The sequence below is a fragment of the Scyliorhinus canicula genome, chromosome 9 (genome assembly GCF_902713615.1).
Source record: "Scyliorhinus canicula chromosome 9, sScyCan1.1, whole genome shotgun sequence".
In the NCBI taxonomy this organism is placed as follows: Eukaryota; Metazoa; Chordata; class Chondrichthyes; order Carcharhiniformes; family Scyliorhinidae; genus Scyliorhinus; species Scyliorhinus canicula.
In genome coordinates, this window is record NC_052154.1 from 145,545,109 (window position 1) to 145,571,423 (window position 26,315).

The window sequence follows — 26,315 nt, forward strand, 5'->3', positions numbered from 1 at the left end:
ACCCTTCAACCCCTTGCTAATTACAAGTCTGTCCATCTCCTCCCAAATTTATGCAAAGTCCCGGCATCCAGCGCACTCTGGGGTAGTGAATTCCACAGATTCACGACCCTTTGAGGGAAGTAATTTCTTCTAACTGCTGTTTTAAATCTGCTACTCCTTATCATAAAACTATGACGTCTCATTCTAGATTGCCGCAGAAGAGGAAGCATCTACTCTTGGTCTACTTTGTCAATATTGTTAATCATCTTATATACCTCAATTAGATCTCCTCTCATTTTTCTAAACTCGAGAGAATATAGGCTTAAACTGCTCAATCTCTCTTCATAGGCCTCATCTCTGGAATCAATTTAGTCTAGTGTACCTCCTCTGAACTGCCTCTAATGCATATACATTCCTCCTTAAATAAGGTGCAGGAAATGTGGAGAAATAGGGAAATTATTGGGAAAGGATTTGAGTGGCAGAATTAATCTCTACTTGGAGAGGCAAGGATTAATAAAGGGTAATCAGCATAGCTCGTCATGTCAAACAAAGTTGATTTAATTTTTTGAGGTGATTAGGTGTGTAGATGAGGGTAGTGCAGTTGATTCAGTCTGCATGGACTTCAGTAAGGCTTTTGACAAAGTTCCACATGGGAGACTGATCAAGTAGCCCATGGGAGCCAGGGCAATTTAGCAAATTGGATCCAAAACTGGCTTAGTGGCAGGAGGCAGAGGGTGATGGTCAAAGGTTGTTTTTGTGACTGGTAGCCTGTATCCAGTGGTGAACCACAGGTATTGGTGCTGGGTCCCTTGTTGTTTGCAGTATACATTAATGATCTAGACATGAATTGTGTGTGTGGGGTGGGGGTGGGGGTGGGGGTGGGAGAGAGAGAAGAGGTCTGATCAGTAAGTTCGCATATGAGAAATATTGGTGGTTTGGTAAATAGCCTTAGATTACAGGATGATATATATGGGCTGGTCACTATGGGCAGAACAGTTGCAAATGAAATTTAACCCTGAAAAGTGTGAAGTGATGCATTTTGGGAGGACTAACAAGGCAAGGGAATACAGAATAAACAGTAGGACGCTAGGACGTACAGAGGACCAGAGACACATTGGGGTGCATGCCCAAAGATCCCTGAAGGCAGCAGGGCAGGTGGATTATATGGCTAAGAAGGCATATGGGATAACTTGCCGTTATTAGCTGAAGCATAGAATATAAGAGCAGGGAGGTTATAATTGAGCTGTATAAAACACCTGTTACACCATAGCTGGAATACTATGAGCAGTTCTGGTCACCACATTATAGGAGATGATTGCACTGGAAAGGCTGCCGAAGAAATTCACCAGGATGTTGCCTGGGCAGGAGTATTTTAGCTGTGGAGAGGCTGGTTAGCCTGGGGTTGTTTTCATTAGACCAGAGAAGTCTAATTGTGATGTATAAAATTATGAGGGAAATAGATAAGGCAGATAGGAAGAAACTTTTTCCCTTAGTAGAGGGTCAATAACCAGGGGTATAGACATAAGGTGAGCAGGAGATTAGAGGGGATTTGAGGAAAGTTTTTTGACCCAGATGGTGCTGGGAATCTGGAACACACTGCTGAAAGGGTGGCAGAGGTGGGAACTCTCACAACATTAGATGAGCACTTGAAACGCCATAGCATACAAGGCCACGGACCAAGGTGCTGGAAAATGGGATCAGGATAGATTGTTTGATGGCCTGAAGGGTCTCTTTCTGTGTTGTAAAACTCTATGGCTATAACCCCATCACGGGATTGTCCGATGAGCAGAGACTGAGGAGACTGGGCTGGCATTTTCTAGAGTTTAGAAGAATGAGAGGTAATCTAATTGAAACATATAAAATTCTTACAGGGTTCAACGAGGTAGACATAGGAAGTGTGTGTCCCCTCATTTGGAGGTCTATAACGAGGGGACAAAGTCCAGAGTCTCAGACTAAACGAGAGGACATTTAGGACTGAGGTGAATTTGCATTTCTTCACTGAGGGTGCTGAATCTTTGGAATTCTCTGTCTTAGAGAGCTGTGGAGGTTCAGTCATTGAGTATGTTCAAGACAGAGATCAATAATAATAATATAATAATCGCTTATTGTCACGAGTAAGCTTCAATGAAGTTAATGTGAAAAGCCCCTAGTCGCCAAATTCCGGCACCTGTTCAGGGAGGCGGGTACGGGAATGGAACCCGTGCTGCTGACATTGTTCTGCATTACAAGCCAGCTATTTAGCCCACTGTGCTAAACCACCCCCTGGTCTAAATAGATTTCTAGTTAGTAAGGGCATAAAGGGATATGGTGATACTGTAGTTAGTAAAATGGCATTGAGGTAGATCAGCCATGATCTAATCGAATGGCGGAGCTGGCTCAAGGGACAGAAGGGCCTATGCATGCTCCTATTTCCTATGTTCTTGTTATCTCAGCCCAAGGGTATCACTGCAGGAGATCATCAGGGCAGCATTGAATGCTCAATTATTTTCTACTGCTCAATTAATGGCCTGTCATCAGCATAGGTCACTGAACTGGTAAACCACAAACTAAGCAATGCTCTGAGGTTCCTGGCTCAAATCCCACCATGGTAGGTGGTTTCAATAAAAATCATCCACATGGTAAGAACTGGTACTGTCCAGGATTGGTCTAAGAATTGGCAGATAACATACAAGTCACACAAGTGCTGGACAATTACAATCTACAAGAAGACACAGCCTAACCATTTCCATTGGGCATTCAATGGCTGCAGTGTGTACTGTCCACAGGTGAGTCGCTGTAGTGCATTGTGCAAAGAGTACACTGTAGCTACGGTGCACTGGTTGTGGAAGAAGTGAATATTTATGGTTGATTGGATTGCCAGTCAAATGGACATTTTTGTCCTTGATGATCTTGAACTTCTCGAATATGAACACAGCTGGCTTTCGCCTTGTGCATGGCGGAAATGTTTTGGGACGTTAGAAGGTGAACCACTCGTCGCAGAATGTCTAGCCTGCGACATGTCCTAGTAGCCACAGCATTTTTTTTTGCTTGGTCCAGTTGAGTTTCTGGTTCGTGTGATCCCCAAGATGTTGATTCACCTCTTACCCACTCCAGATATTTTCATTGGGAACTGTTGGCTTGACATTGGCTGCTTCAATGGTCAGCTCACTCACTGTAACCTATCTTCCTTGAGCAATTTGTTCTCTCAGGCCAACCCTGACATCATCATCAAACTTACTACAAGTTTAGTTAGATGGGGGAGGATGATGGCGGTTGAGGAGAAGTTGTGTCTTAATTTAAATAAAAAGCAGAGAGCCTACAGGACATTTAGGCAGCAACAGCTAGGAAATTAGAAACTGATGAAGTGGCAGAGGACAGGATGTAGGTCAGGAGGAGAAAAAAAGTAGAGTTCAGATAAGAAATACATTCTGTTGGGCAGGAACAGCTGAAATAATGCATGTACTAGGTTAGCCTTATTTGTAGATCTTGAGAAGGTAGAAGTATGTCATTTGTTGTGTTGGAGGGCTATAATGTCAGACACTATGGGGTGGAAGATCTCCAGAACATGTGAGGTTAGTGACTATGAGAAATTATAATTTGATCTTCTGTGGAGGAGTCATGGTCCAGAGAGAGGGTAACACTATTGTTGTTTGATGAACAGACCCTTTACTTCGCAGAGGCTAAATGGCAACACTCCAACATTTCCTTCCCCCTCTCTCTGGACCACAACTCCAACTGTGTCCACACCATTACCTGCATTTCTATCCTCACATCTTTGCCTTTCTTCCAGAAGTACATTTGTTCTCACCATCACCCCACATTTTTATTTATTGCATTTGTCCATTTCGAGAGACGATGGACTGTATCTAGGGTGTATGTCATTACTGTATTGAAAATTGTCAGTTGTGGTTGTAGAGTTCAATTCATGAGAGTCAGTTCCTTCTGCAGCTGGCACAGATGAGTAGCATTGGTCTGAGTATGCTTGATGTTTAATCCTTCTGGCGGATTCTCTTTTCCATCATCTGGTCATTTTTCTTGTCCTCTGTTTTTTCCACGCCCTTCCTGACCGCTTATCTCGAGGCACTCTGGCCTCCATATTCAATGTATTGTCCGCTATTGTTTTCATCACCACCAATAACACCACCATTAACCATATCCCCCCCCCACTTCTAGCATTCCAAAGGGACTGTTCCCTCCAGGACAACATTGTCTACTTTTCCACCTCCGATAACACCAATGCATTACCTGCCATTCTTCTCTTCCCACTGTCTGGGATCCAAATACTGCTTATAGATGAGAAGTAATTTATTTGTACTCCCTCTGTACTTCCTTTAGTATGTAGTAGAATGTATTCGCTATTCAATATGAGGACTCCTACACTGGGGAGGTCAAATGCAGATGAGGGCATGACTTTGCTGAACACTTCAGTTCAGTCCTCAAATGTGACCTTGAGCTTCTGGTCGCTTGCCATTTTAATCTCTGTCCCATTCTGACCTTGACTTGATACACTTCTTAAAAGCAGCTCAAAAGCAGAAGCTCGAGTGCCAGCACCTCATCTTTTGATTAGACCCTTCACAACCTTCTGGATTTAACAGAGTTCAACAGTCTTAGATTATAACCACTACTTCCATTTTTTTCAGGTAACAGACAATGGCAAAGACTTTGCTCTTGCCATTTACAGCTCCTCTAAACTAATTATTTTGTTTCTTTACTTTGGTCTATTAACATCACCTTTTGTCTTGTATATCACCCCTGGTGTTATTTAACCTCTCCTACATATCTTCCCTTTGAACCTCTCCTGCCTCTCCAGGCCTCTGTACTTGCTTAAAACTAGTTAAATCTGCAACATTTTCCAGTTCTGTTAGAAGTTCACCAGACTGAAACATTTAAACTATTTATCTACAAGATGCGACCTGACCTGCTGAGTACCTTCAGCATTTTCTGTTAATATTTCAGATTTCCAGCACCTGCAGCACTTTGCCTTTGTAAAATATTTGTTTTAATCATTTTAATTCATAACAAAAATAATAGTGATGAAAAATGAGTCATTTTACACAGACTACTCAGATCAGTCTGCTCACTTTCACGCATGCTATTCCAAAAGCTTTACAATTTGACATGCTATATTGGTATTCAAAAGACAATGCATCCCAAATTCTCCACAGGATTTGGCATTGCAAATATTGAAAGGTGGTGACCCATATGTTCACTGGCTAGCAAATGCCACTGCTTTTCAAGCTATTTCACTGACCTCTAACATAACTATGTGTCTGAAAAACTGCACAATGTTCTTTTGAGACCTTTAATTCTATTCATTTTGCTTTACTTTACACATTTCACAACAACTGTTGATGTATTTGTGATCTATTCGTGGTGTTTCCGGCATATTTAGAGGGCGATAATCTCGTTGTCAAGCTTTTTCCATGTTAAACACGTTAATTTTCAACTTGTAGAAGACAAAGATGCATTCTATAATTTTACCTAATATTGACAGATTTCTTATTAAGTTGCTGCAAATTCACGACAATTTATAAACTTTCTATGGTGAAAAAGTTTCTCAATTCCTATCCAGGAACTGTTGCATGTAAACTCATTATCTGAGGAACTAAAAATGGAGCAGTGATCAGATAACAGTTTGCACAAAAAAAAAGTTAGTTTGGCTTTTAGAAATCACTGCAAGGGGGAATTTGCCTCCTGCAGGGGCTCACCTTGCTAAATGCTCTTGATTCCTCATATAGCAGTCATGCCTTATCTGATTGGCAAAGACCAAAAATTTGTAATGTCAAAAAAGCTATTTGACTCATCGATGTGAATGATGATAGTGTTAGGAAATGGACAACTTTTCATTTAGCGGCATCAAGCACTCTCAGGTCAGGTGTGTGAAAGTTAGGTGCAGATTATAGCTTTCCCTGCCCTGACATCATCTCATAGCTCCTGCTTCAGAACAGCAAGGTGCCAAACATCTGCCATTTCTTGTACAGGTGTCCCAGGGGATGTCTGTGCCTTCAGGCGGGAAGGGGGATAAAGGGAAGCAAGTTGACAGAAAAACAGATTCAACTCTGAGGTGATGTGGGGACAGTACGTTACCAAAATACGATAGCAAACAGGAATTCACAAAATTTAAAACTAAAATTAAACACAAAACATTTACCTCCACTTAAGCAGTGGACAATACATTTTAGGTTCCTTACATTTGTAGAAATACAAAAATACTGAATTGGCTATAAAGTGCTTTGAGAAATTAAAGCAAAGTGGGAGGAAGAGTTGGGAGAGGGTATGGAGGAGGGTTTTTGGTGTGAGGTGCTCCGGAGAGTGAACACCTCCATCTCGTGTGCGAGGTTGGGGCTGATACAGCTGAAGGTGGTGTATAGAGCAATACTCAAAAGGGCGAGGATCAGCAGGCTCATTGAGGGGGTACAAGATGTGTATGAACGTTGCGTGTGGGGGGGTGGGGGGGAGGGAGCAATCATGTTCATGTGTTTTTGTCCTGTCCAAAGCTGGAGGATTACTGGAAGGATGTTGTTAGGGTAATCTCTAAAGTGGTGCACGTGAAACTGGACCCGGGCCCTCGGGAGGCCATTTTCGGGGTGTTGGACGAGCCGGGGTTGCAAACGGGTGCGGAGGCCTTCGCCTCGTTGATCGCCCAAAGACGGATCCTGTTGGGATGGAGAGCAACCTCTCACCCTGTGCCCTGGCGTGGCCGGGGGGGGGGGGGGGGGGGGGGGGGGGGGGGGGGACACACGACCTGTTGGAATTCTTGACTCTTGAGAAGGTTAAGCTTGAACTCAGGGGAAGATTGGAGGGGTTCTACAATTCATGGCCATTATTCATTATGCACTTTCAAGAATTGGATAACATCGAACGGGGGGGGGGGGGGGGGGCACTGTATGTCTTAATGGTGACTATGGGTGATTCCTGATTCCTTTTTGTTATTTGTTTATGTTAACACGCGGGCTGTTGTTTGGGGGTTTGGTGGAAGGATGGGATTTTGATTTGGGGATTGACATTATATTCGTTACTGCTTATTTATTGTCGGTGGGTGTAAATATGGGAGAAAATGTGAAAAAGGAGAATAACATTTTTTTTACGAAGTGCTTTGAGAAGTAACGAGAAGCATTATATGAACAAACATTTTTCTTACTGATCAAGTTTAGGACGTTCTGACACAGTAAGTGTTAAAAATATATACAATCATGTAGTTGTTAACAGAGTAGCATTTACTGGTGTGATGACATAGCAACAGCAAGAATATTTAAGTGGTTGGCATTTGGCTAATTCTGTTGGCCAAAAGCAGGCAACAGACTATGGAGAGGGGATCACGAAGCAGAGGAAGACATAAAAAGGGAAAAAGCACCTGACCTGTGACAGAAAAACAGAGTTTTCCCTCAATTTAAATTTTTGCCTGGAACCTGAATCATTACTAACATTTTACTGTGCCCTACTTAAGAGAGAGCATATTTTATTTGTATTTAGTTTTGATGATAAATTTGATAAGATCTTGTTACTTTCCTCAAACTGACCAGACACTTTTTGTGTCTGTGTTCTCCCTCCAACTCACCATCCTACTCTTTGTTTACAAGTGCTTTATTTAAACTCCCCAGTGATCTTCTTACTCTTTCCAGCTCCATGTTTTTCTCTCTTTTGTCACCTTTAAACCAATAAGCAACATGCCATTGCAAGTACACAAATAAATACATTAGGAAAAAATACATTAAAGGAAGACGATTCTGTCATTAATTCATAAGTGAGAAAAAGGGGAGAGGGTTACTATAGATTAGTGCAATTCTACTACCCTTCCCCCTTCACTTGCTGAACTGCAGTTTGGGCAGCTTGTCCGAGATTATATCAGAATCCCCAACAGTATTTGTGTGATGCTAATGGGTCAACTATTCTGTAATTAGTAGAAAGAAAATGCACAATGGCATCCATCATACATGAAAACACCAATGAAATTTGGAGGAAGGCAGGGGCAACTTCTAAAATAAATTACATTCACTTTAACATTTGTGCACATAGTCAAAATCTTGATCTTGTGTGTGTAATGTCTGATAGGCATTATTTCACAATCATTTGAAGTTTTTCTGGCACGATTCACAACCTCTCCGGCGAAATATGCATCATACCTCGAAATATGGTGACCAATTGTTATAACTGTTACACAAACCAAGTTATCTGCATCAGAACAAAGCTGTATATAGGGTCTACTTCCTTCATTTTCAGCGAAAATGCTTGACCTCCTTTAAGACTGTCGAGTCATGATAAATACATTTAGCAATTCACTCTGGAAAGAATGTGATGGTAACTACTTTGTCAAGCTGTGTCATGGGCTCCCATGTTCTGACCTGTCTAAAGTCAGTTGAAATATGTAAAAGAGAGGCACAAGTTAAGCAAGGCTATATAGCAGCCTTAGGGAAAGTCAGTGGATGGCAGTTCCTCTCACTCACAACAGCACAAGTGCTGCTGTAGGCTGTTCTCAAAATGGAAACATTGTGACGTTACTAACAAAGCAACAACTAAACAGGAAACAAAATACTGTACAAAAGAGACAGATGATTAGGCAATCATGGCAGGCATTCCAAGGTGTTCCATTACGTTTTCAGATGATTGTAAACAATATGAATAAACTCAGATGACATCATCTCAGAAGTTAAGCAACAACCTATCATCTAGGCCAATCCAAAAAAAAGTACAAAAATGCTTTAGATAACAGTTCAGCTTACCTAATCGGGAAAGTTTGAGCATGTGTCTGGCTGTATAGGCGTCTTTTGGTCAATCATCAGAAAATCAAAGGCAATTGGCATAACTCAACTGAAACTTTAATGCCGCATGATTGTGTCGGGTAAGCTCGTTTTGTGCGAGGGGCATTGCAGTTTAGCAGAGAGATTAACGGCCGGACCAAAAGTTGGCCTCCAAACCTTGCCCTGCTGATGCCTCAAGCCCTTTGAAGTCTGACCATCATACCTGGCAAAGCAACAGTGGGAACTAGGCTGGTGTCAGCTCTAATCACATTGCCTGCCTCAGCATGGCTAACTACAGGGTGCACTAATTGGCCCAATTGCGGATTATACCTTTTGCTACAGATTCAAGACAATAATTTAGTCAAATGATGGTTTTTATCTCCTCCTAATTAAGATTCCAAAGTGGAAAGAAATAGGATTAGACAGGCAGACTTTTTTGTATTTTTTCCCTCAGTCTTTTAATGCTCTATTCATTTAAGTATGTTTGCTTCAACATTTTTATTCTTCTTTTAATAAACTTTCAACAATTTTACTCCCATCAGGCAAACGTACTCCTTGTATAATCCTTTAAAACTCTTTTATGTTTATAAAACCAGCAGTGTGAAACAGAAACTCATGAAATAAACTAGCTTGTACAGATGTCTTATAAACTTATACAACACAAGCTCATTAATCAATAAATGGGCTTTCTGGTAATGCGTCTACTGTGTATGTGATGGAATGTGCAAGGAGTAGTAAAGTACAAAGTCATTCTGACATCTTTCCCTGCAAGTTCTGTGTTTTTCCTGGAATGCGGCAACATTAAATCTAAATTTCACCAAGACGCGAGTTTTCAGTCCTCATTTGAAATGCTATCCAATCCAAACTACTGGTAACTAAAATTATACTTGCAGATTGAGGGGCAAATATTGTTTAGACATTGACTACATTCTATCACATCATCTGATCATTTTCACAATGATGTGGGAGCCTGCTGTGTGTAAATTGGCCACTACATTTGCTGCACTGTTGCAGTGCTACAAATCAAAAGTAGTTAACTGGCACTAAAATATTTTGGGAAGTCCTGAGATTTTAACACATAAATAAGGAGTTTGAGGAAAAGTAAAGGACAATGTACTAATTTAAGGGCATCATCACTATGAATTCATATTCTGTTGCAAAGGAAGACTACATTTTCCCACAAATCACTAAATTCCTTACTTTTGTAAGGCTTTAAATCTATCAGAATATTCAGTATACTATGAAACTACATTTTTGTCTGCTTAGTACATGTTTTGGCATTCAGTTTTATTTGATGCAGCTTGTATCATGAATGTAAATAAATGAATTGTGATGGTAACGTCAACTAAGAATTCAGTTGAAATTAACAGCCTCAAATGTTTCTTCCTCTTCTGGTGAACATTGATGTGAAAGTATATTTTTTTTACATCCGATTAGGCGGATTGGCTATGGTAAAATTGCCCCTTAGGATATGCGGGGTTGTGAGGATGGGGCAGGGGGCTGGGCCTAGGTAGGGTGCTCTTTCAGATGGTCAGTGCAGACTTGATTGGCTGAATGGCATCCTTTTGCTCTGTAGGGATTCTATGATTCTAAGAGTGAAATCTTCCCATCAATTCAGAGGGGGGGGGGGGGGGGGGGGGGCAATGCACTTGCATTGTGTAAAACTCCTGACTTTCACTGGGGAGGCAGACCGTCAACAATTCAGCTGCATGCTTTATGTCAGTTGAAGGCAGAAAATTTTATTCTGCCAAGTTTAGTTCTGGTCATACCAAAAATATTGAAGCAATCACATAATTGCAGGTCTTGCGAAAATTGCATGCCTGGGGATAACTTTTGCTGGGTATCAAGCAGACAATCGGGATCCTGCAATTTCCACAGTCACAAATCAGAATAAATCAAAAGAAGAAGCTCTTGTATATTTATTGGTACACTAACACATTATTAAAAAAATAGTAAATGTAGCATAACAATGCAGCCAAGATGTGATTTGAACTCTTTAACACTGTACTGCATGTATAATGGAAAATAAGGCTGAGAAATGTAAGTGCCAGTTTTAAACAGTTCATTTATGCACATTACCAAAGAACAAGTAGGATTAAAGAAAGGGTTTAATTTTTCATTGAGGAGTCTGTAATGCATATTTGTTTTGTTCAATTTGACAGAAAATTGCCTCTTTTATAGTGGCATCTTCACAAGGATCAGAAAGTAATTTCTCACAACCGTCTTGATTTTATGACATCTACATGTAGTGTTGAATGAATATTATAGGGAAGCATCCCAATCGAAACATCTACAACACTGCTCTCAAGATGACCCAATCGAACATTTGGCTAGCTGATTAACTATTAACTGCTCTCAATGTGATTAAATAATGAAAGCCGCTGATGACCATTAATTAGGAGGAGGGCATCGTAATTGTCACTGGATTGAGTCTTTAATGATTCATAGGTTTTCTTCCGAGTGATATTGGTGGGGGAGGCGGTGGGTAGGGAAGCAAGAGAGAAAAACCATGAAATAAAAAGAGGGGTGGTGACAACAGTTGCCTTATCAAGTAGCCAGTTAAGAGGCCAGAGGGTCATTGAAGGGCCACAGTGGTCACTCCAGGGTGAAGTACCAAACACCAAAGCGATGCCAACCCAAATTGACCAGCAGCTAGTGAATAAGGCAAAATATGCTAATTTATTTGTGCTCAATTCTCTTGTATAAGCTGAAATAGCCAAGACAAGTGGCCTGCTTAAATGCTTTCCACTTGACAGGAGATTAAATAATATGGTTTGTCAGGGCTGCCCACTTATTTTATCTCAAGTGAAGACACTACACAAGGACTGGAGAAGAAATAATTATCACATCACAAAAAGCCACTCCTTAAATATGCATTCACCTTTTCATGCTTAGTTAATTAATACTTCAGCCTTAATTGGTTAACAGTTGTATTCATTTGCTATTTAGTATAGCTGGAAAAAAGAGAATAGATTCAATTCAGTCCCAACACATCAGGATTATAAACACTGCCAATATTTCAGGTCAATGGAAAAGTTTAAATGTGGCCGTATGTTGGAATTAACCTTTGTAATCATTTTTTAAAAACTTCCAGGCCAGCAACGTTTGCTTAATAAATATGAAGAAAATGATTGTTGCAATGGCATTTATTATTGCTATGACATTAGCTGCAGAAAATTTGTGCAGTGTTTTACAACTGATTTTCAATTAGCTCCCAGATACATGTTAAAGTATTTTCTGAAAACAAAGTAATGTGCTAGTTGATGCACGCCAGCTACCATCAACATTAACAGTTCACTACAAAGTAGAACTATGCAGCACAACATTGAGATTTCCATTACATCCATCCATTACAACAATTTATAGTTGGGACTTTAAATTATTTAAAGCTAGATTGTTAAAGAAATTAAACTATATTCTGTTACCAAGATATTTTATTAATTTCAATCCACAATGGTGCAGATGGAATAAAATAACTGAAGCCGATCTTGGCAATTAATTTGTCATAAGACCCACAGTTTTATGATGTTGCACATCTTTGACTTAAGGTATTTTTGGGACAGTTACAAACAGGCTCTTAGCTCACAAATTAAAAATGCAGCAAAGAGGTTCTTTGCCCTCCCCCACCCCCAAACCCTTTCACAGACAAAAACGAGATGATGATAGCTCATATGAAAATTCCCTATTGCATATTCATATGGTGTATCAAGCTATTAACTTGCTAAACAACTTATTCTTATTGCACTATTAAGTGAAATTAAGTAAAATATCAAATCTCAATGTATCCTACCTCAATAGTGAACAATTTTCGTTTCAATTTGAAAGCAAGGTCCTTTGTATCAGGCACGTCACAGATTAAACTATTAAGCCGAGGAATCTGACGAACATGCAGCAAACCTTAAGAAAAATTAAAATTAAAAAATGCCGTCATGCAGCTGCATAATTTAAACAAGCTGACAGCAGAACTCTCCACATTTACATTCCTCACTGTCCCTTTTTAAACCAGGGATCGCCACCAGAAGCAATGAAGCAAACAGTGTGATTATGCTCAAGTAATCAAGCAGAATAAGATAAACAAAAATCCTTGTCCACGTAAAACTAATTACATTTGGGTGCAGACATGGAGATATAAACAAAGAGGATTCTGATGCTTGTCAAAACGGAGGCCCATTTGTGATATTTTCCCTTGTATTTACAGTAAGCAAATGTGGCTATCACCTTGCTTGCTGCCCAAAAGCATTGCTGAATGATCTTTATTTTATTAAATGCACCAGTAAGCAGCCACGAAAACAAGGCTTATGGGTTGGAGACCTCAACTACAGCTTTGATTTAAAAAAATGTATTTTGAGGCTTCAATCATTAACAAGTTGTTACATGCTGTTATGGTAAATAGCCCTTCAAACAGGCATAAAATTCAGGCTGGGTGTGTAAAACAAATGAATATTTGCAAATGAAACTCGTTTATGACTGTTAGGAACTGGTGTACACAAGTGCGGTCTGCTTTTAGCTTCAAGCAGTGTGAGCTCAAATCTAAGCTGATCTTTTGTGACAGGAACATTGGCTGAGTTGGTGCAGTCTAGTCATGGTTAAGGGAATTGGTAAGCTCACTGGCCGAGTGGCTGCCTGGCTTCCTCTGCATGAGTATTCCCAAAAGCCTGCCTACAATGATGCACATCTGATTGAGCACTGTCTTGGTAATTTGGCTTGACAACATGTGAGTAGTTGCCATGTTACTTTCACAGTCATAATGCACAGTAAAAGATAAACAGCCTGACCAATAGATTGCTACATTGGGAGACAGTTGAAATGGAGATTTTGAAATGAAATCAATTACTACCTTATGGCAGACAAACTAATTAGAGGGCAAACTGCTAAATATCTATAAGTCACTTGGGGTATTTTGGTTACCATTAGACTTACCGTGATAGTCCTTGTAGAGTGGATTGCTTGCGCTCTCAGAAACATTAAATGATTCGAGACCAATCACTGTATCTGACAATTTTACTACACGACCTATAATTGCTTTGTTCTGTAAAATACAAGAGAAGAAAATAGCTTAAAACGGTTTTAAAAACATTTTGAGCAAAGTAATAGAATAAACTTGGGATATTAGCACAATGCATAAATTATAACCTGAAAGCAGCATCACTGGTCCAAAAGAGAGCTATCAAATTAATGTTAAAAATAAATTTCCACCAGGAAGAACACTTGCTAAACTTTAATTGCGAGTGCCAATTTATTCTTATTTTCTTAATTTATTCCAAACTTTATCATAGACTGTTAGTTAAACAATTTAAAGGGTTTATCATTTTGTATTTAAATGCTTCAATGGTGCTAAAAATTACACATTTGATATTAGTTTTCTTTGCATTACTCAGTTCTATAGAGTGGATTTTTATGGACAGCATAACATTTTTTTACGCATCAAGTTCATCTGTGTACACTAATTGTAAACCGAATGCAGTTTCAAGTAGATGTCCAAGCTGCAATGGCAGTGTCTATCTTCTTTTGTTACACTTTAATAAAACACGCACTGTATCCTGAATTAAATTATTAAGTTTAGGACGAATCAAGAGAAATAGCTGCACTGCTTGTAAAGATTTAAATCGCTCCAGTGGATCTCCTGTGGTGTTGCTTACCAGGAGAAATCTTTCTATGAAAATTGACCTTGTAATAAACTTTTTTATCCATAGGTGTACTGTTCTATTTTGTTTCTTGTCTCTTTTATTTTATGTCATTCCTTTCTTTTATCTAGTCAGATTGTTTCTATTTTTGGATATTGCATTTTCTTTAATTTTGCTAAATGCTACTTGATTCTTTTGCTATTGTCATTTGTTTCTTTATTGTTTTCTACATATTATATTTGTTTAAGGAATTAATTAATTTTAAATGCAGGACTTTTGACCTGTTGTTGGCCTAAGTATGGGGAATATAGTAGCTGGACATGGCAATGCTGAAACTGGGCTGGAGGCAGCAGTGATGGCAATCAGCACTGAGATGCCTCATGCGCAAAAAAATATTGGGAGGCAAAACCCAGCTGAAGGGTGAGAGCTCCAGGAATAGAGCAGAAGGCAAGCTCAATGTTCCCAAGAGAGAGGAGGCCTGTACAGGGGAAAGCTGCTGGAGGTATTTAAGACTACAAGCATTAGGTAGATTTACAAAAGGACTAACAATTTCATGGGAATAATTGTGAAGAATTGTAATAATCTATGAACAACAATTTGTTTACATACATTGAAACTAGAATGAAATTGGAATGGTCTATTTGCACGGTTGTGACTTCTTTCAGGATTTTGACATATTTTGTCAGTAGATAAATGTTTATTGGTTAAACTGGTTTTGACCCATTTTCTTCAATTTCATAATCATTGTATTATTTATTAATATAGTCACAAATATTTGTATATTCAGTAGCAATGTTTTTTTAAAAACAAATTCTAAGTGGATGCGCAGACTATTCTTTATTCTACTTCATATTAGAGGAGCAGAAATCATCACTATACCTTGCAGAAAAAATTCAAGTGTTTAAAATGATCAAAATAATGCCCACGTGTTACAAAAATTAGGCTTCTAATGTGTGATATTGTTGGCAAAAGGAAGCAATCAATGAATATTCAAGATGCTGCATAAGTATTGAAAGCAGAAAAGTTTGTACTTAGTTGCATTTGTATAATAAATAAATCTATAGGCAACTGAATAATAATGCAGTAAAGGGAAAACATCTCATTGTGGAGATCTGCGAATCAGATGATGCCCCTCTGTTTTAGCAGGTCTTCGGAGATTTATACTTTTACAATCACAGAGATGATGTTATTCACCATCAACATTCTCTCCATTTAGCAAAACAGTCATAGTGCTACCAATCTTTCTTGAAGCAGTGAAAGCATATTTATTGTGTATATTATTCAATAACAAAGAGTATGTAGGAAGTTAAAAGCTACAATTAGATGTTTTAGGTTCATATCATCAGAATCTGCTGACTGAATTAATTAGTCTTGACTCCCTCCACAACATCCATTATTTTCATTATAATGATCAGAGTATGGTAGCTGCTTTGATTCATTGTCACTCTACGCTTGGGCTGAGTATAAGTTCATCGTCGCTGTATGATGTTATCGAACTATGTAAAATGAGTTCACATTAAAGCAGCACATAATTTAATATCAATTCCCTGTGTTAGCAAGATTCTAGAAAATGCACAGTGAGTTACAGTCAAGGTGCTACATACATAAAGTGCGTGACTATTTACATGCAATCTAAATGTAGCATGGGTCATTACACAGGCAAATCAATAATTTAATTCCTGCAAACTCTTTAAACTAAAGCAAGGAAGCAAAGAAAGAGATGAAAATATTCCTGTTAATGTAGGCAAATAAAGACACAAAAGCTGTTGAAAATTTAAGAGGCAATAAGAACAGCTGACTCCTGTAATGAAGGTGCTGGCTACAGATACTGAAACTTCTAAATGAGCTTACGCTAATCCTGTACCAAGTGTCCGCACGTTGATGGGAGAAAAATTATAGCCTGTCATCAGAAGCAGACAGGCAGGCCGAGGTCCAGATGGAAGACTGGCTGGGAGAGGGGGGCAGGTGGGGAGAATGATGGGAATGTAACGGTAGACAGAAGACTGCTCCCTCTGCTGGCCAGACTGCTACCTCTTATAAATTCAGTGGTGCAGTTTTATTGAAATCCATTTTTAATAATTGTGTTTTTTTGCTTTTAGGTAATTAACTGATTCTCTCACCACAACCATTCCCACCTCTTCACCGACCGTTTAAATCTTTCCTTTCGGCTTCCAAATAAAAACAGCCATTTGCTAGAGTAGAAACATCTACTTCAGTCCTTCAATCAAGCTCACACTTTAGTCAACGTTCTGTTTCTAGGGACTAATTACCAGCAATATGTGAAATGATGAAGTTGCTATTAATTAAGTTAAAAAAGGCATTAATACCACCATGTTACTCATTCACTACTTTCTAAATAAATCATTTCATCTCTGCACAAGAATTCTTTAAGTAATATGTTATTATCTACAATGATTTATACCAATTCAGTGATGAGCATGATAATTAAGACATCTAAGTCAGCCGAATGTGAAAACTAATAATACACAGACGTGACAGTAATGTAAGTTTTCTGTATTTTGATGGATACAAAGAGCATATTGGACACAGGAAAAATACAAGTGAGTGTTCTTAATTACAGTAGCTATGAAGCATTTCTTCATTTTCCCCCCTAGAAGCAGCCTTCTTTTTGCCCCCTCCTTTGCTTGCCAGGTTATTAGGGATACCAGTGCCTTCTGTTACAGGATCTAACTGCACTTCTGTTTCATGAGATTTTGGCCTTAAACCAGCATCTCCCAGAGCAGGAGGGATCAGCTTTTTCCCCACTGTTTTCATATAAAGCCTGGCTTCAAAGTTACTCCAGCTCCTTGCTTTCCAGAAGGTTCCATCCCAGGAACTCTCGCCTGCCATTTGGTTTGCTCTCTCATCTCAAAGGAATTGGCTTGCAGTGTTCCCCTATGCTGAACTGGCATTTGCTCTATGAAGTGAGTTATTATTAAACTTTTAGGTCAATTGTGGCACTAACAACTCTTCTGAAGCTTTCAGCGACGCATTACAATTTGCCTGCTAATTAAATATTAATATAAAGTAGTGCATTTGTGGATAAGAGCTTTTATGTTCCTTCTTCTCTTTCAAATGTGGGGAAAAGGTTGCAAGGCACATTTGAGTCATTCTATTTTGCAATGCACATTTCAGCCAGTGAAATAAGCCACATGCTGAGATACTTATTTCGTGAAAATACTTAATCTACGCACATTACAAAAACATACTGATGTGCAACAAAGAGAATATAAATCAATTTTTCATCCAGGTTACATTTATCATCTCTTATGATTCACAATTAAACAAATATGCAGCATAATTTATGATTATCTCTGGAAAGTGTGCTCAGGAAATTACAAGAAAGAGAAGGAGAAATATTTTGACCAGTAGGTTGAATCTGATCAGGTGGAATTTGTTGAGCACCTAATCTACCAGATGTGTCATTTCTAGTATGGACACGTTAACTCTTGAAGTACTGACACACATATTGCTCCACAAACTATCCAAAAAGGGAATTACATTTTGCAAGGGTGACCAGCCATACCAGATTTACAATTAATATTTTCTGCTTCAGTTTCTTCAAACAGGGCAAATCCAGAGGTTTTTCTTTCGCTTTTGTGGACATAACAGTTGTACCCATGGCCAGGCACTGGGAAATCTGCAGATTGTGTAGCATGGAAGCCAAAGATTCCATATGCCTGAACAGATGACTCGATTCCCACACCATGATGAGAAGTTGACTGACTTGGGTTTACCTCATTCAGCCGTGGCCCGAGAAACACTCTGATTTGTTCAACTTATCTTTCATTTCTGTATATTTCAACAAATTCACAAGATGTTGCTTCACAATGAATTAGTTTACCTCAGTAAGACTTTCTTCAGGTCTTCTCAAATAAGTACCCGTTGAACTATATTATACATTGCGCACAAATTTTGAATAACTAACATAAGACAGAATTAGATAAATGTAAAGTAGTAAACACAAGTTTAATTTGTAATATTTCATAAACAATATTTAGTAGCATTTATATTTTGTTCTAAATGGTACTTCAGAAGATTTGATACTATTGCAGACAAGTTCAAAATAGCTACAAACGCTGACAATTTACCTCTTTGTAGATAATGATTATCGTACACTGTCCAGAAAAATTCACCTGAGTTAATATTCTATTATAACAGTGTAATAGATCAAGTCTCATGGGCTGCACAGGTTGATTCAAAACCAATGTTTAGTTCTGAGCACACCCATCAGGTTCTAGAAGTGAGATAAGTGTGGAATAAATATCTCTCGACACTGTATGAAACAAATACCTCATGTAACATGTGAAAGCAGCATTGCTCAGTGAACTCTGTATGTACCAGATATTACTGCTTTGTCTTGTAACTAGAGACAGCTTTCTGTTGGAGTGGGATTTAAAAAAAATAAACCTTCTATTTATATTCAGGTAACGTTCCATGACAAGCAATGTTGATATTGATGTCTCTATCCCTACTTATTTCTTTTCTCTGTCATAGCCATTGCAAAGGCAGTAAAACAATGTTAGATATACATTAAGGGGATCTCATACAGACATCTATGATTGGAGAAGTGGCAGCATGTGACTCAGTTTGAAGCAGTGGCAGAGTGGCAGCAGCAGCAGGAGTGCCCTCTCCTTTCCTATAAAAAGGCACATTTCTGAGGAATCGTTCTTCCTTTCATCATTTGTGAAACTGAAGAAAACAAAGTTGTTCAACAATGTGAACAGCTGCTATTATTAAACTAAAAGTCCACTAGTGCTTGAGACTGAGAGGCCCACATGATCAGCTGTCCTCTCATCTTGCCATCCTATCCAATTAACTATTAACATTGAGGGCTTTACACATGCTCTCAGGGACTCTTTAACAGGCTTCTTGGAGAGTGGAACAACTACACAGCAGGGACTCAGGGAACCGAGTAACATTGGCTGCATGAAAATCCTCGCCAGCTCACTCCACTTAATGACAGCTCACTCTGCAGTTTAGTGTTTAACTGAGACAGTCGGAAAGTTTAACTATTTTTCACAAAACAGTTCTTCTCGACTGGTTTTGGAGCTGGTTAGTCACTAACAAAAAAGAGAAACATGCGTCGCTGAAAGATCACAAGCCCAACAAAAACTTCTGAGTTACAAAAAATTACGGACACAGCAATTCTTGGCAATTACGTTTGCTTTCAAAACATAAAAATTTTAAGATAAATATAGAAATTCTAAGGCTTATAATGTTTGCTTCCTCTTAGATTAGCTACAATGACTTCCTTGTAGTCAACAAATAGCATCGGCGAAGCCTGAAGAAAACGGTGTATTCAATCTTTGATGCAATTTGCTTATTATTTATGGATCATTCTGGATAGAATAATTAAGAATCCATCAAAATTAGTTTGAAAACAAAATTTGAGAATCATCCCTAACAAGAGGTCTTTTTTGTTGCTTGCTACTTTTTTTTTCATTTTTATTCATCCTTGCAGCGTCTTGATTAGTTACAGATTTTTCAAAGTAACCAGGACATCTGTTCCTCACCAGCTTTGGCAACAGTCACTATGACAATACTTTGAACTTCTGTCTTTTAAAAAAAGCTAGATAATTTGCGGATAGAATAAAACTCCTTAAAGAACTCATTAAATGTCGACAATATTTGGTTGGCATGCCTCCAAAATGTCTTTCCCTTCATAAGGAACATTAGAGTACTTGCGCTGAATTTCTATGAAACCCCATGAGAACCAAAACAGTTCAACATTTTAGGATTAGTACAGTCACCGCTACTCAAAAAGCAGTATCAACTGAATTTTAAGTGACTAAGTTAATTTTAGAAAGGATTGAAACACTTTATTTAAGTAACTTTCTCAAATAATGATCTACATTCCAGAGTGTTGAAAGAGATGCCAGTAGAGATAGTGGATGCATTGGTGATTACCATTCAAATTTTGACAAATTCTGGAATGGTAACTGCAGATTGAAAGGTAGCAAATGTAGTCCTGCTATTTAATAAAGAGGAAGAAAGAAATTAGGGAACTACAGGCTTGATAGTCTGACAATAGGAAAAATGCTCGAACCTATTATAAGGGGTTGGATAACTGGGCACTTTGAAAATAATGGTAAGATCAGATACGTAAGGGAGAGCCAGGGGATGTAGTCTATTTGGATTTTCAGAAGGTTTTCGATTAGATTCCACGTAGGAGGCGAATAAACAAAATTAGAGTCCGCGGAATTGGGTGAAATATACTGGAATGGATTGAGGATTGTTTAACAGACAGAAAACAGGTAATTCTCAGAATGGCAGGCTGCGGCTGGCAGGGTACCACAGGGATTAGTGCTTGGACCCAGCTATTCACAATCTATATCGATGATTTAGATGTGGGGACCAAATTTCAAGTTTGCTGATAACACAAAACTAGATGGGAATGCTAACTGAAGAAGAGGATGCAAAGGGGCTTCAAGGAGCGTTTGACAAACTGAGGCAAGAACATGGCAGATGCAATCAATATAATGTGGGAAAATGTGGAAGTTATCTGCTTTGGTATGAAAAACAGAAATGGGGAGAGATTGAGAAGTGTTGATGTCCAAAGGAACCCAGGTATTCTTGTTCATAAGTCACTGAAAGCTAACATGAAGGTGAAACAAGCAGCTTGGAAGGCAAATTGTGTGTTAGCCTTTATTGCAAGGGGATTGCAGGTACTGGAGTAAAGATGTCTTGCTGCAGTTGAATTTAGTTTTAGTGAGATCACACCTGAAGCATTATGTGCAGTTTTGGCCTCCTTACCTAAGGATGGATATACTGACCAAAGAGGAAGTGCAATTAAGGCTCATCAGACTAATCCATGGTATGGTAGGTCTTATGAGGAAAGATTGAGGAGACTGGGCATGTATCTCTAGAGTTTAATAAGAGGTGATAGAATCTATGTGTCTGCGTGGGTTTCCTCCGGGTGCTCCGGTTTCCTTCCACAAGTCCTGAAAGACGTGTTTTGTTAGGTGAATTGGACATTCTGAATTCTCCCTCAGTGTACCCGAACATGCGTCAGAGTGTGGTGACTAAGGGATTTTCACAGTAATGTCATTGCAGTGTTAATGTAAGCCTACTTGTGACAATAATAAAAATTCTTATTATTGTAGACCAGACCCCAACATTTGCTAGGATACCTGACAGAAACTCCAATATTTAATTTAATTTGTAAGACTGTGAAGAAAGGAGAGTTCGCTCCAGGATTGACTCCACACACAAATGGGGATAATGGTATATTAAAACAAGCTTTATTAACACAGTATAAAACTAACTTTAAGATCATACAAGAAATAGCTTGCAATTACCAGTTAAACAATGTTTAACAATAAAATAAAACACTAAACTCTTAACTGTTATTTTTTCTTATCTCCAAGCAAACAAAACACATCTCAGGCCAAAATCCACTTTGAAATACAGTTAGCAAACACAAGAATACTTGCTGTATAGAGATGTCTTGGAGAAACTGCTTTGCGAGAGCGAGATCCTTCAGGAAACAGCTGCAGATTTTTGCTTGTGTCAAACTACTGTTTAACTTCCCAGTATTTGGCAAAAAGCTCCTGTTCTGTTCATATCCAAATCAAAACTGAAACTCAACACCTGACTGCTTCAGCCCCTGGCTCCTCCCATTAACTACATCATCTATCTCCTACTAAATGGGTTATGTCCATTTTACTAAGGCCCTCAATTATCAAAACTCCAAAGAACCTAATTTCTATAAACAACATTCCATTATACTATTTGGGTAAACACAATACATGGTTGGAATGAATGATGATCACATTTTTTCAATGCTTTAATTACCCCTTCTATAGCCTCAGCGTCCGCCTATCTTTTAAACCAGGATTTAAAAAAACCCTTAATGCAGTAGATACATACACACACTAACCCAGGCTTTAACTATAACTGCACCAAATACATAAAGTACAATATACATATGAAATTCCTACATTCATCACAAATGGCATCTAGGGATACGGGAATGGTGCAGACACTGAGGTAGATCAGACATGATCTAGTAAAATGGTGAAGCAGGCTGGAGAAGCCAAATGGTATACTCCTATTCTTAAGTTTCTAAATAACATTGTCCAATTGCAATGCACATTTTAAAATACATGTTAAGTAACCATCTAGGTTATGTCGGCACTTTGTATTTTTATGCTCCTTTTTGTATATCGCTATACTACTAATCCAGACATCCAGGGTGAAACTCTGGGGACCCGGGTTCAAATTCCACCACGACAGGTGGTGGAAATTGAATTCAATAAAAAAAACTGGAATTAAATGTCTAATGATGACCCTGAAACCATTGTCAATTGTCGTAACACCCATCTGGTTCACTAATGTCTTTTCGGAAAGGAAAGCTGCCATTCTTACCTGGTCTGGCCAACATGTAACTCCAGACCCACAACAATGTGGCTGACCCTTAAATGCCTTTTAAAATGCTCTAGCAAACATTCAGTAGTATCCATCTGTTACAAAGTCTACAAAAAGGAATGAAACCAGACAGATCCCCTGGCATCGTCGAAGGCACTGGAAATGACAACAGCAAACGCAGTCCCTGCAAAGTACTCCATACTAATATCTGCGGGCTTTGTGAAAACGTGGGAGAGCTGTCATAGATTAGTCGAGTTGACATAGTCATACTGATAGAATCATACCTTACAGATAATGTCCCAGACACCAGCATCACCGTCCCTGGCTATGTCCTGCCCCACCAGCAGGACAGACTTAGTGGCAGGCATGGCACAGTGGTGTACAGTCGTGAGGGAGTTGCCCTGGGAGTCATCAACATCGAGACTGGATCCCATGAAATCTCATGGCATCAAGTCAACCCTGGACAAGTACCACTCCCCTCAGCTGATGACTCAGTACTTCTCCATGTTGGAAGAAGCACCGAGGGTGGCAAGGCTTCAGAATTTTCTCTGGGTGGGGAACTTCAATGTCCATCACAAAGAGTGGCTTGGTGGCAGCACCATAGATTGAACTGGTGCAAGACATAAAGAACATAGCGGATAAACTGGTCTGTGGCAAGTGGCAAGGGAACCACCAAGAGGGAAAAACTTGTCCTCATCCTCACCAACCTGCCTGCTGCAGATGCATCTATCCATTACAGAAATGGTAGGAGTGACCACCGCACAATCACGGTAGCACAGCGGGTAGCACTGTTGCTGCACAGCTCAAGGGTTCCTGATTCGATTCCCAGCTTGGGTCACTGTCTGTGTGGAGTCTGCACGTTCTCCCCGTGTCTGCATGAGTTTCCTCCGGGTGCTCCAGTTTCCTCCCACAAGTCCTGAAAGACGCGCTGTTAGGTGAATTGGACATTCTAAATTCTCCCTCTGCGTACCCGAACAGGCAATGGAATGTGGTAACTAGGTGCTTTTCAAAATAACTTCATTGCAGTGTTAATGGAAGTCTACTTGTGACAATAAAGATTATTATTGGGGAGACAAGTCCCATCTTGACAGTGAGGATATCATCCATTGTGTGGTGGCACTATCGTGGAATAGACTTGGAACAGATCTAGCAACTGAAGACTGGACATCTATGAGATGCTGCGGGTCATCATCAGCAGCAGAATTGTACTCGATCACAATCTGTAACCTCATGGCCTGGCATATTCGCTGCACTCCACCATTACAACAAAGTCAGGAATCAACCCTGGTTGAATGAAGGGTGCAGGAAGGCATGGCAGGAAGAGCACCAGGCATACCGACAAATGAGATGCCCACCTGGTGAAGTCACAACACAGGACTACTTATATATTTTTTTAATTTAGAGTACAAAATTATTTTTTTATTCCAAATAAGGGGCAATTTAGCATAGTCATTCCACCTAACCTGCACAGCTTTGGGTTGTGGAGGTGAAACCCACGCAGACACGGGGAGAATGTGCAAAATCCACACATACACCGGGGCTGGGATCGAACCCGGGTCTTCAACGCCGTAGGCAGCAGTGCAAAAAACTGCGCTGCCCACAGGACTACACATGTGCTGAACAGCATAAGTAGCAAATGATAGACAGAGCTAAGCAATCCCACAACCATCAGATCAGCGATTCCCCAACCAACATATCAGATTTAAGTTCTGCAGTCCTGCCACATCCAGCCTTGAATGGTGGTGCACAATTTTTTCTTTTTTTTTAAAACGCATTTTATTCAAACTTGTATCAAAGTAGGTTAGAGCAAATAAACACCACAGGAAACATTCTTCCCAAGAATTAATTATACAGTTTGTACAGAATTTTCTCCTTTTTCAAACCCCCCTCCCTGCCCCAACACCCAGCCCCCACCCCCCTGCGACGAACAGCTCCTCAAACACGGTCACAAACATTCCCCACCTTTTCTCAAATTCCCCTGCTGAGCCCCTTAACTCATACTTTATCTTCTTTCACCGCAGGAAGTCATACAGGTCACCCAACCATGCTGCTACCCCCGGTGGCGATGCCGACCAGCACTCCAGCAAAATTTGTCGCCGTGCAATCAGAGAGGCGGAGGCCAAGACATTGGTCTTCTGTCTCTCCATGAGCTCCGGCTTCTCTGAAACTCTGAATATCGCCACCAAAGGGTCTGGGTCCACTCCCTCCTCCACTATCCTGGCTAAGGCCGCGAACACTCCCGCCCAGAATCTTCCCAATTTTTCACAGCCCCAAAACATGTGCGCATGATTCGCTGGCCCCCGCCCACACCTCTCACATTCATCTGCTACCCCCGGAAAGAACCCACTCATTCTCGCCCGAGTCATATGCACCCTGTGCACCACCTTAAACTGTATCTGGCTCATCCTTGCACAAGAGGAGTTCCCGTTTACCCTTTGCAGTGCCTCACTCCATACTCCCCAATTGATCTCCATTCCTAACTCCGCTTCCCATGTCTCCTTGATCTTCACCACCCGCTTGCCTCCCTGCTCCCCCAGCCACTGAAATATATCCCCAATTCTTCCCTCCCCTTCCACATCCGGAAACAGCAGTCGCTCCAGCAGGGTGTATCCCGGCAATCGAGGGAACACCTTCCAGACCTGTCGTGCAAAGTCCCTAACCTGTAGATACCTGAACTCACTACCCCTAGGCAGCTCTACCCTCTCCCTTAGCTTCCCCAGACTGGCAAACCCTTCCTCCAAATACAAATCCCTCACCTTGACCAGCCCCACTTCCCTCCACCCCCTGTATACACTATCCATCTGCCCCGGCTCAAACCCATGATTCTCGCACAGCGGCGTTAGCACCGACATCCCTTCCACCCTAAAATGCCTTCACAGCTGATTCCATATCTTCACCGTGGACTGCACCACTGGGCTCCCTGAATACCTACTCGGAGCCACTGGCAATGCTGCCGTCACCACAGCCCTCAACCTAGACCCCTTACAAGATTCCTCCTCCATCCTAACCCACTCTACCCCTTCTCCTTCCCATCGCCACCGCACCTTGTCCACATTCGCCACCCAATAATAATGAAGCAAGTTTGGCAGTGCCAACCCTCCCTGCTGCCTCTGCCTCTGTAGAAAAGGTCCTCCTCACCCGTGGCACCTTCCCCGCCCATACAAAGTCAGAGGTGATTGTGTCCACTTTTCAGGGCAGCACGGTAGCATTGTGGATAGCACAATCGCTTCACAGTTCCAGGGTCCCAGGTTCGATTCCGGCTTGGGTCACTGTCTGTGCGGAGTCTGCACATCCTCCCCGTGTGTGTGTGGGTTTCCTCCAGGTGCTCCGGTTTCCTCCCACAGTCCAAAGATGTGCAGGTTAGGTGGATTGGGCATGATAAATTGCCCTTAGTGCCCAAAATTGCCCTTAGTGTTGGGTGGGGTTATGGGGATGGGGGAGGTGTTGACCTTGGGTAGGGTGCTCTTTCCAAGAGCCGGTGCAGACTCGATGGCCAGAATGGCCTCTTTCTGCACTGTAAAAAAAAAAATCTATGAAAAAAGCCTTTGGTATAAAGATCGGGAGGGCCTGAAAGATAAACAAGAACCTCGGCAGAATATTCATTTTCACCACTTGGTCCCTCCCC

The 26,315-nt window shown here is 40.3% G+C and overlaps 1 protein-coding gene across 3 annotated transcripts in view; it reads right to left on the bottom strand.

Moving 5' to 3' along the window:
- Positions 1 to 26,315, bottom strand: part of elp4 (elongator acetyltransferase complex subunit 4) — a 459,315-nt gene that overhangs the window by 166,378 nt on the left and 266,622 nt on the right. For all 3 annotated transcript variants that reach the window (XM_038807869.1, XM_038807868.1, XM_038807871.1), the window contains exons 8-9: positions 13,617 to 13,725; positions 12,487 to 12,593 (exon numbers count right to left, since the gene is read on the bottom strand). In XM_038807869.1, the coding sequence (XP_038663797.1) occupies positions 12,487 to 12,593; positions 13,617 to 13,725 (216 nt within the window). The remainder of the gene's footprint in view (positions 1 to 12,486; positions 12,594 to 13,616; positions 13,726 to 26,315) is intronic.